The sequence below is a fragment of the Amia ocellicauda genome, chromosome 21 (assembly GCF_036373705.1).
Source record: "Amia ocellicauda isolate fAmiCal2 chromosome 21, fAmiCal2.hap1, whole genome shotgun sequence".
In the NCBI taxonomy this organism is placed as follows: Eukaryota; Metazoa; Chordata; class Actinopteri; order Amiiformes; family Amiidae; genus Amia; species Amia ocellicauda.
In genome coordinates, this window is record NC_089870.1 from 8,971,016 (window position 1) to 8,990,588 (window position 19,573).

The following is a 19,573-nucleotide window of genomic DNA, read 5'->3' on the forward strand; positions in this document are numbered from 1 at the left end:
GTTGCAACTCATAATTTAAATAATAGATGTTCTTGTGCACTTTGTGGCTGCTTGCCTTCCACAACAGGAGTAAGACCACATCCTGTAGAGGAGTTTTGTCCCCAAGGTTTTGCGTGCGTCACAGTTTTGTTGTTGTCTTCTCGCACAGAAACTCCTTCAGTTCCAGAACTTTAACACACTAATGGCGGTGGTCGGGGGACTCTGCCACAGCTCCATCTCCAGACTAAAGGAAACCAGCTCACACGTGCCCAGTGAGGTCACTAAGGTAAGTATAAAAAAAGACCTTTAAATTGTTTATTACCTTTTATTAGGAGTTATTTTAGAAGTGAGTGCTTGTGAGGTAAAACGTTCTCAGTCTCTAATTTCCCATTCATGGATTTACTTTTTCTCTGGCACGTCTTTCTGAAGGTACTTAATGAAATGACAGAGCTACTGTCATCATGTAGAAACTACGACAACTACCGACGCATGTACAACGAGTGCACAGGGTTCAAGATCCCTATCCTGGGCGTTCACCTCAAGGATCTTATCTCCGTGTACGAGGCCATGCCCGACTATGTGGAGGACAGGAAGATCAATGTCCAGAAACTGCAGGCACTTTACAACCACATCAATGAGCTCATCCAGCTCCAGCAGATGGCCCCGCGCTTAGACGCCAACAAAGACCTTGTCCATTTACTAACGGTAAGAGAGGGTTGTGGGGCACCAGTGCGGGGTGTCGGGATACATTCAGCTGGATGTATTTCCAGCCTCTTCCCCAGAAAACAACCACACAATGATACTCTCCTCTCCATTCATATTTGTGGTTCCTATGACAATAAAGAGTGGCTATTGTAGGATGGTCTTGCCAGTTATGTGTCTATCGATGCATATCATTCCTGCATTTTGTTACCTTTTCCCATTTTTTAACTGTTTTTAAAAAACACAAGGTTAAACACAATTATTCTTAACTGTATCCTTAAAACAAGTCATGTCCACAATGCAAATCTTCAGTTGTGCCGTCGTGTGTCCTGCAGCTATCTCTTGACCTTTACTACACTGAGGATGACATCTATGAGCTTTCCTATGCACGTGAACCCAGGAACAGTAAAGCACCGGTAAGTGCAATCTCCCTCTCAGGATATATGAAATTATAATTCAGGTGTTAAACTTTGAATACTTCAAAAGCAATAAACTAATCACGATCACACTTACAATTTAAAATGTCTATTAGTTACCTATATTTTTTGTTTTACATAAATATGATCTAGAAATATGTGCAATCAATGCAGATTTCCTGTTTCTTATTTAAAAGCTCTTTGTAAGACTTCATCAGTGAAATCCAGTACCTTTGAGTCTTCAATTTGTGTTTTAATCCCACAGTGTGTCAAATTTACCATAAATGTAACAAGATTAATATTTGAAGAAGAAAGTTGTAAGTTAAATTACATAAAATTTGAATTCTAATCGAAGCGTTGTGCACTTAAGCATGTAAAAAAGTTTCACTAAAATGTTCAGAATTAATTTGTTCTGATAGGTAAGTAGGTAGATTGTTTAATAAAGGCAAAGCATTGAATTGTTGGTTACAAGTTTATATTGTAACCAAGAAGGCACAAAAGTGGAAAAAATAGCACTACTTTTATATAAAGGACTGGTATACCATAGTTTTTTTTAATTTATTGATTAATATTTGGTATTATTTATCTCATATAGTCCATATCAAATGCTTTGACAAAGGTAGACACTTTTGAATTTCAAGTGCCTTGCTGAATATATGTTTCGTATATATTTCCGTGTGGGATTAATTTTCCGATGTTACATTATGCCCTGAACTGCACTGTATTATTGCACATTGTAAGTTTTGGACAAGGGCTTCTGCTAATAAATAAATAATAATAATAATAAATAATACATTGCCCTATGAGTGAGTCCATGTCTCTTTAATATTGTTCTCTCTGGTCTTTGGTCTTCCCATCAGCCAGCAACTCCTTCCCGGCCCCCTGTAGTTGTGGACTGGGCATCTGGGGTCGCCCCGAAACCCGACCCGAAGACCATCAGCAAACATGTTCAGAGGATGGTGGATGTAGGTGTTCTGATTTTTCTGGGTTTTTTTCTTTTTTCATTTTGAGCATTCTTGTTTCTTTGAAAGATATGCAAGTTCACTGTGCCATTTAAAAGCCTGCTGAAGTGATAAACATCTTTTTCACCACTGCTCTGACTGAAACACATCTTCTGAAGAAAGTAAAACCATGAAAAGTCTTACTAAAATCAACAGATATGTATCACTTGTGAAATGCAAATACAGATAAGCATTGTGTTATTCTTTTGTGTTCAATTGTATGCCCTTGTTCCGATCTTTTTCAGTCTGTGTTTAAGAACTACGACCATGACCAGAATGGATACATTTCTCAAGAGGACTTTGAGAAAATTGCTGCTAGCTTCCCATTCTCCTTCTGTGTCATGGATAAAGAGAAGTAAGAACATGTCACCAACTTGATTTCATTTGTGTTGGTTCAGTCCAGTTTGGGAATGTTTTGGGTTGTGAAACCATGCTGTGAACAGAAACACAATTGTGCCGTCATTGCATTTGCATACTTTGTGATCACCTTAAAACACTTTCACTTGTAAGCAAATACTATAAAATAAACTATTTTTAGCAACAAAATCTAAACGCAATCTCAAGATTGAAAGAAATGCAATTGACGTGTTATGAGCAAATGTACCAGAGCAGATTAATCCCAGAACATTAATTTCTGCCTGCACATCTAACTTAAAACAGGCACAGAATGGTGCATTTTATCAGTTATTTATTTTCACTGCTCATGTGTGTGTTCAGAATTGGTCGATGCGTTTGCCATTGCTCTTTGATTCTCGGTCAGTGTGCTAAAATAAAAGCATCTTCACACAGACACCTTAAATTTAGTTCCCACTTGCATATGTAATTCTGAAAACTGACAAATCTATACAAATCTGTACGTCATCAAGAGGTGGTATGATTTGCGTAAATGAATAGTGAGAAAATTAAATGACTTTCACTCCAGTGCATTCACAACATGATGTCAAACAGCGAACAGCCAGACCTGGCCCACACATTAGATGTCAGTCAGCTCACCACTTGTTGATAGCTCTTGCTTTTGGCTCAATATCAGATCACAGACCCAGGAAGCGGCACATGTCTTCACAAATGGTATCAGTCAGGCCTAACCATCATTTAGATTTCTCTAGAAGTCTGAATTTCATGAATTTCTACAAAAAAATTGTCCTTGGCAATGTCTTGAATGTCATATTTTAAGGGCACATATTTAATCTATTATATAAACATTAATTGACTGGAAATTATTCATTATATTATTTTTGTCATAAGTGTCATTGACAGAGTAACATGCTCCAAATATACACTGCTTTTTCAACCTTAATCTTCTCTTTTCTGTAGGGAAGGGCTAATAAGCAGAGAAGAAATCACTGCTTATTTCATGAGGGCCAGTGTCATCTGCTCCAAACTGGGCCTGGGCTTTATTCACAATTTCCAGGAGACGACTTACATGAAACCCACTTTCTGTGACAATTGTGCTGGATTTGTAAGTAGTCCGTGATGGACCTGTGCAATACACTGTACATGAGGCCGGCACGAAGCAGCAAAACATTAATTTCCAGAACTTAATCTCTGAGATTGTTCTTAAATTATGTATAGTTATTCAGACAAAAAAAAGAAACATTATGTATCCAAGAAATGTGCTTTGCATCTTCCTCCTGACCATTACAATGTATTAATCTCCTTTTGGTTTAATATAAAAGTCTTTTATTATGAACATGTAATTTTGATTCTTTTCTCTTTTAGTTGTGGGGAGTTATAAAGCAAGGATACAGATGCAGAGGTATTTATCACATTCATTTCAAGTTTATGAAAAATAAATATGTATAAGAAATAAGCAAGTTTCTTTCAACATACAAACCTGTGTAGAAGGTTTTAATTTCTACAGAAGAAATGTCATGTTTTATGTTCACATTTAATCTGTTAATTATTATTATTATTTTTTTTTTTTTTCTCTTCTCAGATTTGTGGGGGGGGGTTGGTTTTGCTTTCTAAATCTCAAAATTGTCTGGGTAGTGGGGGGGCATTTTCAGTTTACCGAAATTAGCAGCACAATGTGTGTAATCTGGTAGTAGTGACTGTGCTTTACTCACTGGTTACATTAACCCCGCTTAGTGTTTTACACCTTTATCCAGAGTGTAAAGGTAAGTTGTCTTGGGGACACAGCCTGTGGTTTTTGTAGTAGAGACTGCAAGCTGAGCTCTGCAGCGCATGAAAGAGCTGTTCAAAGTGCAAGCCAGTGTGAGCGCCTGCATTTAAAACAGCACACCGAAACCACAGTGATGCAGCCGCCTTTCTCTCTCTCTCTCTCTCAACCGGTTTACAGACTGTGGGATGAACTGTCACAAGCAGTGCAAAGACCAGGTAGCATTCGAGTGTAAGAAGAATGCCAAGAGCAACACCGCAGACAACAGCCCCACGTCAAGCTCCACCCCCACAGCCCTGTGTCCGCCCGGGGTCAGAGGTTACAACCACGGTGAGGGAACTTCACACGTCTCTACTGTTGATGGATGTGTGTGTGGGGGGGGTCTTCGAAAATATACATTAAATGTGAGTAAAGGATGCAGGCTGTGATTATATCTACACTATGAATGAGGAACGCTTGTTTACATGTCTATGCATGTGGATTTCACACAGTGCAAATAAGTGTCTTGTAAGTCCCTTAAGATTGTCTTACTATTTTTATTTCACTAAAGGGTTTAAAACCAATCTTAATGTCAATTTAAACCTCAGGAGAAAAACACCCATTGGTTTGCCTGAGAGTTACTGTAATTGATCTGCAGCAGCAGGCAGAGACTCGCTGGGTAGTTTCCCAGTGTGGGTGGAAGTTAAAGGTCACCAGTACTTCCAGCAAGTTGCCCCAGTCATGCATCTAGGAACTGATTTACTTACCGGACACGCTGTATTCTAAGAACATCTGAGACAGGCTGTTGTAATTGAGGTTGTTCCGCTTGATTGGACCAATTAAGAACGGGTAAAGTGTGTGGCAGGCAAATGTTTACACCCCCAACTGGAATCTTCCCTTAAGAGAGATTGATTTGCTCAACTACACGTGCTTGTTCCATCATAGGCTGTAAATAATAGGTCTTACTTTTAACATCGGCTGCTAAAACACAATTAACTTCTTATTATTTGAAGTGTACATTTAAAATAATACAGAATGGAATAAATGCAGCCCAGCATCTTCTTGAGTGCTGTTCACCGGTGTGTTCCAGGTCCTGAACCTCAGTTCACATACCCGACTGATGACATTCATGAGGACAAGAGCAAGGACTGGGAGCCGGCCACTCCCACCATCTCTCAGCTCATTCTCCCCGGGGAGCTGCGCACGAGGGGGGTGCATAAAAACACTCAGACCGAGTGGCCCCCAACCCCGACCGCGGAGACGACGCTGTCGCTGCCCTCCACGCTTTCGCCCTGCCCCTCTCCTCTCACCCCCTGCCCCAGCCCGGTGCCGGTGCGCAAACGTGCCTACGCCAAGTGGGAGAACCGGGCCTCCACGGTGCAGAAACCAAAGGAACAGGACGAACTGCACAAGCCGACCTACCAGCAGCTGGAGACAGTAAGTCCATGTTGTGTGTGTGTTTGTGTGCAGTTGAAAAGAACTGTGTCACGTGTTACATGCATGTCAGTTGGCAGTAGCAGCGAAGTTCTCATCTGATGTATATTGCTCTTTTTAAATGAAAGTGTAGCATTTGTGGCTTGTGATTGTGGTAAAGGGGTCTTGTGGCCCAGGCAGTAATCTGACAGCCGGACTGGCAGCCCACTTGTTAATTAGGTTACCCACCACTGCTGTATAAGAACTGCATGCTGTTGAACAGGAGGGAAATGTAATCGAATGTTTTAACTCGTGTTGGTGTGTATTTGAATGTGCTCACAGTGTGTCTCTGGCCCTTCCCAGGAGAAGCTAAATCTTCAGAAGACCAACGAGACATTGCGGCGGAAGCTGAAGGAGGCGGAGCGTGAGGTTGACTTCTTGAAGACCCTCCTGAAGAGGCACAGCCTGCATCCCGTGGAGGAGGACTCGTCCTGATGGGCCGCTGGAGCTGCGGTGCTCCCTCAGACACTTGCAGCCGCCTGAAGGTCAGCCTCCGCAGCACTCATTCGCAATGCTGTCTGTAGAGCCAGCGCTCTGTGTCTGTTTACAGTCCTGTAGCGCACGTATGAGCAGCTGTCTTTAAAGTGACATTCATTCATCCCCAGCTCTACTGCAGCAAAGTACAGTTACATCAGGATGACAAATCACTCACACCCTGCGCGGTGCATTTTGTTGTGTCACATAAGCTATATACAGTATGTATATACATATGTAAATCCATAGGGATTTCCGACTGCTGATATTTGCATTCTGTAAGTGTTTTCTTCATGGTAACGACCGACAGAACTGACAGAGAGGAAACGATCGCAAATGACTGGAGGTGATACTTCATTCATGCAAAACAATAGAGCCATCTGGTGGAGAGACGGGATTCAAATATTAACTCAGAATGTACCTTTTCAGTTGAAAAAATGAATCACAGTAAATATACATGAATTCACTGTAAAGTCTCTCTCTCACATCGAGCAAAACAAAGGTGTCAGGAGCGTGTTCATGTCATTCACAGAATACAGCTGGTAACATTGCAGTAACATCTCCTTTCACCCAGAATAAAATCACTTCTGTTTCTACCTTACACTTCAGTGTAATATCTAGCTCTCAGACACTTATTTATTTAAAACTCAACTCATGTAGCAGTCTATGATCTCCCTCTGACTCCTGCAGTAATGGCCAACGATCACCTCACACCCTCCCTGCATTACTTCTGTAAACTGGTGAGAAATGTAACCATGTCATTACTTTATTATCCATATATAAATAGCACCTGTATAAATGTAAAGTTTGTTTGTTCTGAGATGGTGTAATTTATGCTACTGATAACTGTGGTACAGTATGTAAAATATATTGTATGCCATGTAACCAGTGAACCCCCAAACCATCACTGTAAAGTCTTAAATGTATTTTGTATTATTAATATAATGTATATATGTAAATATCTGTATATAGGTTTTATTGTAACGTGTTACAGTTCAGTCCATCTTGTCAATACTGTTCTTGAATTGTATCCTAGCTGTTGAATATCTAAAAATAAAACATTTGAATTATACATTCTGGCTTCAATTAAATAGTTTATTTTCTGTACAACAATCTGCTCATAATTGTGTGAAAGAGGTACAAGTAGAGTGTCTGCTCAGTGTCAGGCCCTCTGGTGGATACAGACTGCATATGCACCCAACAAGAGGGGAAGTGATTTTAGCAGCAGTATATTACAACAAATGTATGTAAATTAACAATACAAACCATCCTTTCCTAATAGTCATGTTAGTCTGTTTGCATTTTAACTTAAACAGCAGCCCTTCTTAAGCCATTCAGAAACATACATACTCTTTCAGCACTTGTTCTTAGACAAGAAAATGAGACATTATCAAGATGCATTTACTCTAAATAGACACTGTCATCAAAATCAGTGCAAGAGCTGCAAAATAGCCCAACTAAGATCAGGGCCTGGGCCATCACTGAGCAGAGTCGAGTACGAATCCAGACACAGCTGGGATTTCATACACAAATTGGCACAATAAGTAACAAAAGATTTACGCCAAACATTTCACCAAGCGGAGGACTAAAGACTGTTTATTAACTTCATCTAAGAAATAACTGAATTCAATAATATTGAAAAGAAAATTCATTGAACAAAATTGAGTTCAGAAACATTTCAAACTCAAATTTCTGTTTTGTTTTGTTTTACACCACATAGGATCAATACAACTGCAGGCTCTTCTGCTAAATGTACACTAGAGATCAGCAAACTCAATGCAATGGAGCTGTTCATTAAATAACAAAAAATCACTGGCCTTACATCATCACTGGACTTTCCAATGTAGTTTTTTTTTGCATATAAACAATGTATCATCCTCAGATTCCAAAAACTAAACCTAGGCTACTGATCCAGATCAAGGACACATACAGGTGAAGAAAGAAGGTATTAAATAACGCTCTACCGGGTGGATAATATAAAAAAGATTCAGTAACGCTTATACCCACCCTTTCCGCCATAGTTCCTTCCTCCCCCTCGGCTCCCTCCGCCACCTCCCCAGTGTCCCCCTCTTCCTCCGCCTCGGCCGCCCCAGCCTCCTCTTCCTCCCCCATCCTGCCTTTTCTGCCAGGGAGGCATTTCTGGAGGCGGGGCGTCGATCTCGGATGGTCGGCCGCCACGATCGGGAACGTGACCCATCAGAATCTGTAAGAGAGAGATTTGAGAGTCTGAAAAGCACCCCCCATAACCAGGCCTAGAAGCAGCACTTTACAGACCGGACTCTGAACAGTAAGACACATCCGGGCGAACGCTCATACCTTATTAACAGCGCACACAGTCTTCTCTCTGGAGGAGCCGCTGCTCGTCTTCACAATGTTACACAGGTCTTCTCTCGCCGCCAGCAGCTGAGCTATACCGACACTTGTCTTATAGGACAGTGAGTGTCTCAGGGGCTGATACGCTTTGGCCATGTTGTCCATTTGTTCCTACGAAACCAAGAAACAGACCTGAACATCATCAAGACCTATTCTGGCCAAGAGCACCTACACACTTCCATTATTCCTGGTATGTATGCTCATAAATCTGTCTTTAAGCTCAAAATAATCAAATTAAAACTCATCCAATACTTTCACTGCATTCCTTCTGAATAAATGACATTAGAAATAAAATTCCATGGGGAAAAATGACATTTATTTTTCTCTATATGAAACTGATTAGTTATGGGGCACTGTTTTATACAGGATGTTTTATAGGTGTCAACAGAAGAACTGAATGGATCATTGATCTACATCTGAGCTGATTAGGCTGAAAACAGAGCAGATCAGATGTTAATTACCCCTCCTTAGCACCACTTTAAAGTAACACACCAATCTCGCCATCCAATAAGAGACCTCAGCCCTGCCTGGGTTGTTCTGAGCAGGCACAGAAACGAGAGACCCTCACCTTGGCGCGCTCAGACCAGCTGAAGGACTGCACAGTGACGTCCAGCCGCTTCACCAGCATCCTGCGGCGACACGCGTACTCCTCCGACAGCGCCGCATTCACCTGCTCGAGCCTCGCCTGCACATTCGGGGTATTGAACCAATCGTATGAAAGCGAGAAACCACAGCAGGCCTCTACAACACAGTTTGGCTTCATAGATAAGTTCTTTAAATAGTAATCCATACAGACCCAAGTCGTCTCACAAAACACGTGTTCAGTCTAAGGCTGCATAGCTCACCCACTGATCAGAGCTGAGGGTCGCCTTCAGCAGCGGCTTGCCCATGTGGCCCTTTGGAAGTTGGACAAGAAAACCTTGTATCTGCAAGAAAGAATGAATGAAACGGTTCTAAAAGATCAGACTTCTACCTTCCCACTGTCACAGTATGTGTGTATTGTGAAATTAGTAACACATTAAATTGTGCTCTGTCTCGGGTGATGGAAGATACAGTACAGTGACTAGTTCAGCCACTTCAATGCCCAGTGTGGAAGGATTGTGTCTCTGTGCATCTCAACTGTGAACATCAATATAGCCGTTAGTTTACTAACCTTTGTCTCAATGCTGGAGAACAGCTCTGAAGCCTGAACTCCATTCGGCTCAGACAGCTGCAGGGCTTTACAGATGGCCTTCAGATCGGGCAAGGCTGCGCTTTCCCGCTCAGGCAAGCAGCTCTGTGGACGTTTGCTTTGGATTATCCTTGCAGACTGAAGCTCTGAGCTCAGATACACTGAAAAAACAAAACCACCGATTTTTTTTTTTTTGATCACTGTAAACAACATTCACGTACATCATTACAGTGCCTACAGGAAGTGCTCGCCCCCCTTGGTTTTTTTTCACATTCGGTTGTGTTACACCCTGAAATCGTGATGCATTTAAAATTGATGTGTTTCTTCTCATCTACACAACCTACTCCACACTTTCACACTAGTGGGTAAAAATGTGGGGGTGAAAAATCAACAATTAAAAATATAAACCTGACAAGTCTATTAGCTCTTCACTCCCTTTGTTGTAACACTCCTAAATAATCTCAGGTACACACAATTTCCTTCAAAATTCACACAATAGATCTTTGTGCTGTAAGAGTGGTTCACATGATTTCAAATTCAATGCACCCATCTTTGTGAGCTCCCACAGGTGGGTAGGGCATTCAGAGCAAAGATACTACCATGAGGACCAAGGAGCTTTCAGAACAACTCCAGGATAAAGTTGTGGGAAAGCACAGATCAGGGGAGGGTATAAAGAGAAGTCACTGAATATCCCTTGTAGCACAATCAAGCTGATCATGAAGAAGTGGAAGGTATACGGCACCACCCACACACTGCCTAGAGCAGCCGTCCTCTAAAACTGAGCTGCCGAGTACGAAGGGCACTGGTCAGAGACACCCAGAGGCCAAAGACAACTGAGACCTACAGCGCCCCGTGGCTGAGATGGGAGATACTGCTCATGTGTCAACTACAGCTCAGGTACTCCACAAATCTGGTCTGTATGGAAGAGTGGCAATAAGAAAGCCATTTCTGAAAAAATAAATGGCATGTGGGAGACTACAAAAAGATGATGTGATCCAATTAAACAAAAACTGAACTATTTGGCCTAAATGCAAAGTGTTCTGTCTGGCAGAAACCCAGCACAGCACATCACCCAGGTAGCACAGGATTACTGTGAAGCATGGGGGGGCAACATCATGATACGGGGGTGCTTTGCATCAGCAGGGACTGGGAAGCTTGTCGGGGCAGAGGGAAAAATGGATTGAGCTAAATAGAGGACAATCTGCTTCTGTCTGCAGAAGACAGATTGGTAGATTGTGTAAATCACAATTTCAGGTTCAAACAACAAAATGCAAAAACGTCCAAGGGAACACTTCCTATAGCCACTGTATCTGCTCTGGCAGGTATGTGAAACACTGAAAGGTGCTTCAAGCTGAGAGAGGAAAGCACCTTCCGAAATAAAACCACAGTTTAATTCCTGATTGTAACGAATTCCAGTCACAAGTACATTGAGTTTCAATTACTGTTCTTTTTTAGAGAATCAACTTGGGGCTCTCCCCAGTTCCCTCAAACACTCAAAGATGTGTGTGACTTGACAACATTGAACACTAAATAAAAATCAATAACAATAACAACTGTGAAAAAGGAAATTCAAACCTAAATTAACTAATGTACCTGGATCAGTAACAGTAGCTCTGATCATTTAAGAGAGAACATAAAATACCAATGGCTGGAACAGTTTAAGTTTTAATTTTGATCACAAATCAGCTGTATAAAGACATTAAAGAAGTTTAAATTCTATGAATCAAGGTCAAACATAACCCAAATGAATCACACATCAACACACGTACAATCTCTCTCAAACTGCATATCAACCCATGACTGGTACACTATGTACACATACACGATTGCCCAGGCCTGGTTTATTTACTGAACCCGGTTTCCTCAGAGAGACATGATATTGCAGCAATGCGTAGTAACGAGGACCAGCTACAACAACAGCGTGTCACGAGATGCTGTGCTGTACCCCTCGGAGAAGCACTCCTGACTCGTGCCAAGGATGAACACGCATCAGAGCTGTTCACAGAGGTGGAGGATCTGCTTCTAATAACTGTGGTTTCATGAACACTTAAGCCTCATTAAGGATGTGCTGTATTCAACTTCTAAACGACTTTCAGCAATCAAGTGAACTCCTTTCCAGAACAGTCCTCCGAGAGGCCCAGTCGGGGCACCGAGATGTGGAGGAGAATCAGAGTTTAAGATACAGCAGTAAGTGATAATAAATGCAGTATGCATACCTAAACAGGAGACACAAATAAGATGCGTCAGCTCCAATCTGCATTCACAATTGGGGTGCATTCAATCATTAAACTGTGGACAGTGATTGAATGCAGATGCACCTTTAATTTAAACCATCACAAGCTGTACCCCTAGCTCTGACAGTGCCCTCACACAGGGCCATCCTGCACTGAATAAACGTGGCACTTACAGATGAGCTGGAGACAGCTGTCCTTGGTCTTCAGCCTGCCTCGGATGTCCCCGGTGACCAGGGCCGGGTAGGGGCAGAGCATTTCCTTCAGGAAGCCGCTGATCTCAAGCTGGAGACCCTCGCTATCATCTATTCAGAGACAAGGCATGGGGGGGTTAAAGTCAGAGCATCTGCACAGCGGGGCCCGGCGGCTGTAGTCCTACCCACACTGCCCTGCTTACCCGCAGCCGAGGCCGAGATGTCCTCCTCCAGGCGGCACAGCGCCTTCAGCCGGGCACCGAGCCACACACACAGGCTGACGTACTCGGCCGAAGATAAGCCACTTTCGGACGCCTTTGCCAGCGCCTCTTCTTCCAGTAAAGGCCCGGTATAACTGCAAAGCACCGTGCATTACCGTCACCATACACAGTAGTAGTCAAACGTGCATTTTTCTCGCTATATAAAATGATCTACTTTATCCGCACATGCCCTACTGTTCATACGATAATAAACAAGCGGGCAGAGGTTTATTAGTGATTTCCGTGATGTAAAGAAACATTGTTGCACCGAAACAACGCAGCTGCCAAGCCTGACCCGTTGGCACACTCACCCGAGCTGCTCTAAGCTGTCCAAGATATCACTCTCCATGTCTGGAAATGTATTCGCCGTTAAGGGATGTGAACCGAAATGTTTTGCTCCATGCAGACCAATCGGTTTGTCATTTTAAATTACAGCCACAATGTGCGGCAAAAGCCCTGCGTGTTACACAGAACAGCGTCCGGAGGGAAGCGACGCGCACACGGGCAGTTCCGCCACAACTCGCCGGATACAGTTTTCATTTTCATTGGTTCATTTCAGTAGCACGGAGTTTACTTTAAAATATAAGTAAATATACACCGATCAGCCGTAACATTATGACCACTGACAGGTGAAGTGAATAACACTGATAATCTCGCTATCATGGCACCTGCTTCTAACACATCAACTTTGAGGACAAAATGTTCACTTGCTGCCTAATATATCCCACCCACTGACAAGGATCTGAGCGACTTTGACAAGGGCCAAATTGTGATGGCTAGACGACTGGGTCAGAGCATCTCCAAAACTGCAGCTCTTGTGGGGTGTTCCCGGTCTGCAGTGGTCAGTGCCTATCAAAAGTGGCCAAGGAAGGAAAAAAGGTGAACCGGCGACAGGGTCATGGGCGGCCAAGGCTCACTGATGCACGTGGGGAGCGAAGGCTGGCCCGTGTGGTCCGATCCAACAGATGAGCTACTGTAGCTCAAATTGCTGAAAAAGTTAATGCTGGTTCTGATAGAAAGGTGTCGGAACACACAGTGCATCGCAGTTTGTTGCGTATGGGGCTTCGTAGCCGCAGACCAGTCAGGGTGCCCATGCTGACCCCTGTCCACTGCCGAAAGCGCCTACAATGGGCACGTGAACATCAGAACTGGACCACGGAGCAATGGAAGAAGGTGTCCTGGTCTGATGAATGACGAGTTCAAGGTGTTGACTTGGCCTCCAAATTCCCCAGATCTCAATCCAATCGAGCGTCTGTGGGATGTGCTGGACAAACAAGTCCGATCCATGGAGGCCCCACCTCGCAACTTACAGGACTTAAAGGATCTGCTGCTAACGTCTTGGTGCCAGATACCACAGCACACCTTCAGAGGTCTAGGGGAGTCCATGCCTCGACGGGTCAGGGCTGTTTTGGCGGCAAAAGGGGGACCTACACAATATTAGGCAGGTGGTCATGATGTTATGGCTGATCGGTGTATGTTTCTGTGACACCAGGAATATATATAATTTGTACTGATTGTTTATTTAGCCTCATGTTAAAAGTCTGTTACATTTGCATTTTAAGATGTGCCTGGGATGCTTAGCTGAGCTGGATATTTCTTGTTTGATTAACTGTATCATAAGCAACACCTAAAAACTATTTTATTTTCTTTTATTTTCTTTTAAGGACAAAGGGTCACACTGACACATGCAAATATATTCAACGAACAAAAAATGCAAACTTAAATGTACAAACTTAATTTAATCCACAAATAGGAGGTTTAACCTGGTTGACATTATCTACATTTTGGAATATATATAATCTGAAGGTATATGATTTGCCTCAGTATATACTTGTATACCAGGAATGAGTCGGGCCATATCAATGCAGATGACTAAACACTTAGTTAACACATGAATGATTCAAAACAGCAACAGATGTGCGATACTTAAGAGTGATGATGTGTTCATGTTTATGGGGAAATATATCAAATGAGGTGGCTAGCGGTCTGTGAAAAGTGATTTATTGTATTAAAATATGGCCTATTAATGAAATGTTGTCCTCAGAGTGCAGCACTGTGCACTGTCCTGTCTAACAGTTCATTCACCTTCCAGTGTTGTTCACAACCGTCTTCTCACACTGAACATGAAAACGAGAACAGCAGCCTCACTCAGAAGAGTGATAATGTGCATGATGAGGGAAAATGAAACTAGGAAAATGGCAGCCATGACAAGAATGCAGACAAAGTATTTTCTTTTAAAGAGGACACTGGGTTGGTGTATTTTATACAGCTCTAAAGGCAGTCATTAATTTAATTTCATAGTACAGGAATGAAGGAGGTGGATATTGCCTTATTTGCCTTATTACAAATTTCAGAATGCATGATATGGAAATGTCTGGTTTGAAAATGTTGAAGTTTCATTTTTAAGTGAAGTAAGTAAATGGCACGGGCATTGTGGCTCTTGAATAAAACTCCTGATTGGCAAATCCATGCAGTCATCCTAAATCTGTTAGTATTTCCAGTTTTATTTAAAAAACTTTAAACAGCTGATCTAAAAGATCTAATGGCAGGAAAAATAAATACAAAAATGGTTCTCTTCCAATAGTATACATCTGTAAAAGTAAAAACAACCATGCTTAACACATTTAAACTGATTAGACCTATTCATTTTTATAATGCTGTACTTTGTGGTCCCATAATCCATTGAGACAAAGCAAGTTTTACAGTTTCCCCTGGACTGAAGAAAATAAGTCTAAGTTTATGTTGAGCATTTGACTACTCTGATATTGTAAATTATTGCCAAGCACCATTCAAATACAAGTCTTCTATGACACAAATGCATCTTGAATAATTACATATTATTCCTGTCATTATTTTTTCCAGACCTTATTATTATGGCAGCACTATTAATTAAATCTGTCCAAAAGGGGAGCATTTAATATCATGAAACATGAAAACGTGAATTTAATAGCAATAATCAAATTGTTAAAACAACAAGGCATCACAGAAATGGTTTAAGTACTCAGAGTAGACCACACATTAAAACTCACTGTTTTATTATGATAATGTTATTTGATATGTCAAATTACAAGTGTATGATGTAACATAAAAACAGTTACAAACTTATATATATGCATATTTACATTATATACTTATGAAAGTAACAAGCTACATCTGTATATGTATAAAGAAAATACAACTACGGCATGAGTTATTGAACTAAAAATTGTACATCATATACTTGGTATTTTTAATCCAGAATAAAAATACCTAAAACGTATATAAACAAATATAACCAGAACAAGAACTGTTAAGGTTTAAATGGAAACTATAATCGATGTGAGGCACTTTTTTGAGGTTGTCAGGGTGTGAAGCAAATGGCACTAAGCAAAAAACAAACATAAAAACAAACAAAAAAAGAGAACAGGCAGTGTTTACAAAATAATCATTGGAGTACCATTTATACTGCAGTTTCAAACACAAATGTTTCCCACTATTGAATGCTTTAGAACTCTTAGAACTAATCACATAAAAGTTACATCATCAAAAGCTGTAAGAATAAAAAGCTTACATATATCAGTGCACCAAAGCAATGGAGGATTAGTGTAACCACTTGGCTGCTGGATAAAGTAATACATTGTACAATACATTTAAGGAAAACAAGTTTATATAGGCATTTGTTTTAAACCTAGACAAAGTTGAGAATGTACACCTTTATGCATTCCAAAAGTATGCACTGATTCTTATCATAAAAATAAAATACTAGGAGCAAAGTGGTTAAGAACTGAAGTCATACATATGCAAGTAAACAGACAGGTAAAAAAATATATTAAAGCAGACACACGTTGCATATAAAATACAGTACATAACCAGGTGTTGCACTGTGCTGGTTAATACAGAAAGAAACTGGTTAGTTCGGTATTTGTCCAAAAATTATGTACAAATCTTCCAAGATTTTGCTTTACAGCCAGCAAGTTTTATTAGGTTAATCAAACCTTGGTTCAGCTCACAATATGCAAAGCAATCAAATTCCTGACTTTCAGAGAAAAAAAAAAAAAAAAAACACAAATAAAACAAAAACAAGAACCTACAACAAAACAAAATTCTTTCTACAACTTGGTTTAAAACCATCTGAGAATTAGGTAATGTATTAACAGTCTTTTGTAAGTTACAAAGCAGTATTCTTTTTTTTTCTTTAATTTTTTTTTAAATTTTACATAATGAAATTAGTGATTGTTTCTAGCAGCTTTAGATATCAAACGTTTAAAAATAATAAGTACTGCCACTACTGTACCGCATAACCTTTCTCTGTCCTTTTTATTCAATACAAAACTAGAAAGAAACTCTTTATTAAAACCTCTATTATCATTTCTAATATGTAGCCCCTCTACTTTTCAATGTGAAATAATACTCAAAGGTGACCTATGTACAGAATGCTGTCAGTTCAGGCTATATACTGACAGCTGTGATAAAATGCTTTTTTAATTTAAAATGGGATATTCATTATTATTATTATTATTATTATTATTATTATTATTATTATTATTATTATTTAAATATAGTGTTATTTATTTACAATGGTTTAGAGTTTGGTACCTGGGCTAATATCTTAAATATTATATTAAAGTGTCAAATCTGTTACTTTATGTAGACAGACATAAGCCTTAGTATTTCCCAAGGTAAAAGTTGCATAGAAAGTAAAGGAATACTTAGTGTCAAAATGTTGCCCCCCTCCCCCCCATGCAGAGCTTCTATCGGCCCCCTCCTCGTATCGTGTCACCTTCAATCGTTCAATTGTAAGCCTCACGATTTTCAGACAAGAAGAGCCAAAAGAAGCCGTCTATGGTCAATGCACGTTTCCTATCATAATGTCCTTAATATGAAAAATAAACTTTCAACATGGAATATGTCTAGACCTTTCCTATAAGGGGATTTCTTGCTCATTTGTCTTTTTGATCTCACAACAGTGTACATCATTAAAATATCTGGTATATCAACATACACAATAAATGAGAAAACTATGGAGAATACTGGTGGCAAATTTAAATACTAATGTAGTATTAATTTGAGGGATTATCACATACCAGGCTTAAATTCACGGTACGTAGTATGTAAATAATAATAAGCACTACTTAAAGTGACCAATATAAAAGGGGGGTTTGTGGATTACAGAGTGCTATTGACATGGTTTAATATATATCTATTAACACATACACACACACAAACACATATAGCTATATGTGAATGTATATATATTTATATAGGTATACATATATACATACTTACACACGTGCTGTAGAACGTAAGATTTCACGCTAAACAGGAAGTTTACACAAAGCAGCTGGAAACAGGGTTACTGCGCTGTAACCAAAGCTTGGAAACCAGATTCTAGCATCTGATCGTGTGGGAGTGAACAGGTGATTTGTTGCAAAGCAATACTACCTCAGGAGTGGTCAGTAAGCGTACCTCAAATTGAACAGCTTCAATTCGCTGTTCTTCTTAGAAAGGGATTTAAAGACCAGAAACAAACAAACAAACAAAAAAACTTGCTGGTTGAGCAAAATTTTAGTTTGGAAAAAAATAATATAATTATAATACAGTTTCATTCAAAGGCAGAAACAAAAAGGGGAGAGAGTGTCTGGAATAAAAGTTGTTTATATTGGTCACGAAGTTGCATAAAGAAAATAAAAACCAAAAAGATGTTATGTATTCACAAAAAAAAAAGTATAAATTTAACCAGAAAAGGGGGAGAGTATTGCAAATACATACGTTTTATCCTACCTATGGAATTAATTTCTTTAAGGCGGAATGCAATAATATGGTCCACTCTCCTCGTTAAGGATTGGGGGAGCGAAGTGGAACTCAATTTAAGTGAAAAGCAATAACAAATTGTACCTTAATGTCTATGGCACTGTTCTTTTCACAAATCACAAAAAAACTAACAAAAAATCCACCACAGAATAACATCTCAGCACTGCTAAGCAAGGATTAAGTTGCACTCACAACTGTTAATTTACCATTAATGAAAGACTCGTCTTTCAGATGTTTTTTAAACCGTCTTGTTATCTAGTGTATATTAGTCTAATAATTACACTCTCAGCAAACGCTTTAATAATGAATGAGAGGCCCGTTACCCAACTGCAAATTTACCAGAAAAACAAAAAAAGCGCAAGAACATGTCCCTTTTAGCTCAGACTCATACAGTATATTCTCTGTACTCAGCTTCGAATGCCACATATTGCCTTCTATACAAAAACAAACTCCTTCACAAGTTACACTATGTGTATGAAAAAGTCAGGCGTGGTGGCCTTGTTTAGTAACCGCCGTGTCTGTAATCTCATCGTCCTCCTCTGATTGAGCTTTGTAACATGGCTCCATAATGCAGACGGTAATCCTGTTCTGCTAGCCAAAACAAATCTCCAAAGATCCAGCAGAGATGCTGCCTGGAGATAAAAAAAAAAAGGATGTTAAGCTTCCACTTCCTGGTACGCAGGCGTGTCTCATCCGGCGGCTTTGTGCTTCCCCCCGCAGCACCGGCACGCTTCCCCGCACTGGTGGCAGGCCCTCAGGGGCAGGTAGCAGCACATACAGGGCGCGATGAACGACAGGGCTATAAGTGCTAGCCATCGCAGGCAGAACTTGTCGTCGCTTGTGTCGCACGAACAGGGGTCAGAAAAATCGCCCTCCGAATCCGACATGCAGTGGTAGAGCATGCTCTCCGCACAAAGCATGCAGCTCACTTGGTAAATGCATCGTTTAATGGGGTCGGGGGCGTCCTGACACTGTCCTCTCCAGTTGTCCTCGTGGTTGAACATCTCCCGGCAGTAGATGCAGCGAGAGCGCTCCCCATCCTCCTTCCTCCGCCGCGACTTCTTTGACTTGAGCAGTGGGGAGGGCTGCGTTTTGAACACTACCGAGGTCTTGGAGTCCTTGATGGGGTTGGATTCGGGCCCATCGCTACACGGGTAAAGGTACTCTGACTTCTTCGAGTCCGGTTTGGAAAACGAGGGAGTGGAGTCCACGTCCTCTCTTTCCAAGTCATTTTTCCACATGATGGGATGTCGGTAGTCCTCATACCCCCGGATCAGAACGTCCTTTCGAGGGTTTATCCGCACAATCTCATCTTCGTCCTGAAAGCTCACATGGCGCGTTGACTTAAACGAGACCTGTGATGAAAAAAAGTGGTTTGAAAACAGGGCAGGAAATCATTGATAATGAAGAC

At 40.8% G+C, this 19,573-nt stretch overlaps 3 protein-coding genes across 4 annotated transcripts in view; 1 reads left to right on the forward strand and 2 right to left on the reverse strand.

The window, feature by feature from the left end:
• LOC136716691 (RAS guanyl-releasing protein 1) overlaps positions 1-7,215 on the forward strand; it is a 34,775-nt gene extending 27,560 nt beyond the window's left edge. For both annotated transcript variants that reach the window (XM_066694029.1, XM_066694028.1), the window contains exons 8-17: positions 149-265; positions 409-684; positions 1,017-1,097; positions 1,958-2,062; positions 2,344-2,453; positions 3,413-3,557; positions 3,818-3,854; positions 4,398-4,547; positions 5,287-5,633; positions 5,973-7,215. In XM_066694029.1, coding sequence (XP_066550126.1) covers positions 149-265; positions 409-684; positions 1,017-1,097; positions 1,958-2,062; positions 2,344-2,453; positions 3,413-3,557; positions 3,818-3,854; positions 4,398-4,547; positions 5,287-5,633; positions 5,973-6,104 — 1,500 coding nt within the window. In that variant the 3' untranslated portion in view covers positions 6,105-7,215. The remainder of the gene's footprint in view (positions 1-148; positions 266-408; positions 685-1,016; positions 1,098-1,957; positions 2,063-2,343; positions 2,454-3,412; positions 3,558-3,817; positions 3,855-4,397; positions 4,548-5,286; positions 5,634-5,972) is intronic.
• Positions 7,216-7,722: 507 nt separating this feature from the next.
• On the reverse strand, positions 7,723-12,867 carry fam98b (family with sequence similarity 98 member B). Its single transcript, XM_066694030.1, has 8 exons — positions 12,684-12,867; positions 12,316-12,467; positions 12,095-12,223; positions 9,670-9,848; positions 9,362-9,442; positions 9,085-9,201; positions 8,460-8,627; positions 7,723-8,346 (listed from the first exon to the last, which is right to left on the reverse strand). The coding sequence occupies exons 1-8, from the start codon at positions 12,719-12,721 to the stop codon at positions 8,131-8,133; spliced, it is 1,080 nt and encodes a 359-aa protein (XP_066550127.1). The 5' UTR covers positions 12,722-12,867; the 3' UTR covers positions 7,723-8,130.
• Positions 12,868-15,297: 2,430 nt separating this feature from the next.
• Positions 15,298-19,573, reverse strand: part of spred1 (sprouty related EVH1 domain containing 1) — a 35,988-nt gene continuing 31,712 nt past the window's right edge. Inside the window, exon 6 of the mRNA XM_066693978.1 lies at positions 15,298-19,517. Coding sequence (XP_066550075.1) covers positions 18,852-19,517 — 666 coding nt within the window. The 3' untranslated portion in view covers positions 15,298-18,851. The remainder of the gene's footprint in view (positions 19,518-19,573) is intronic.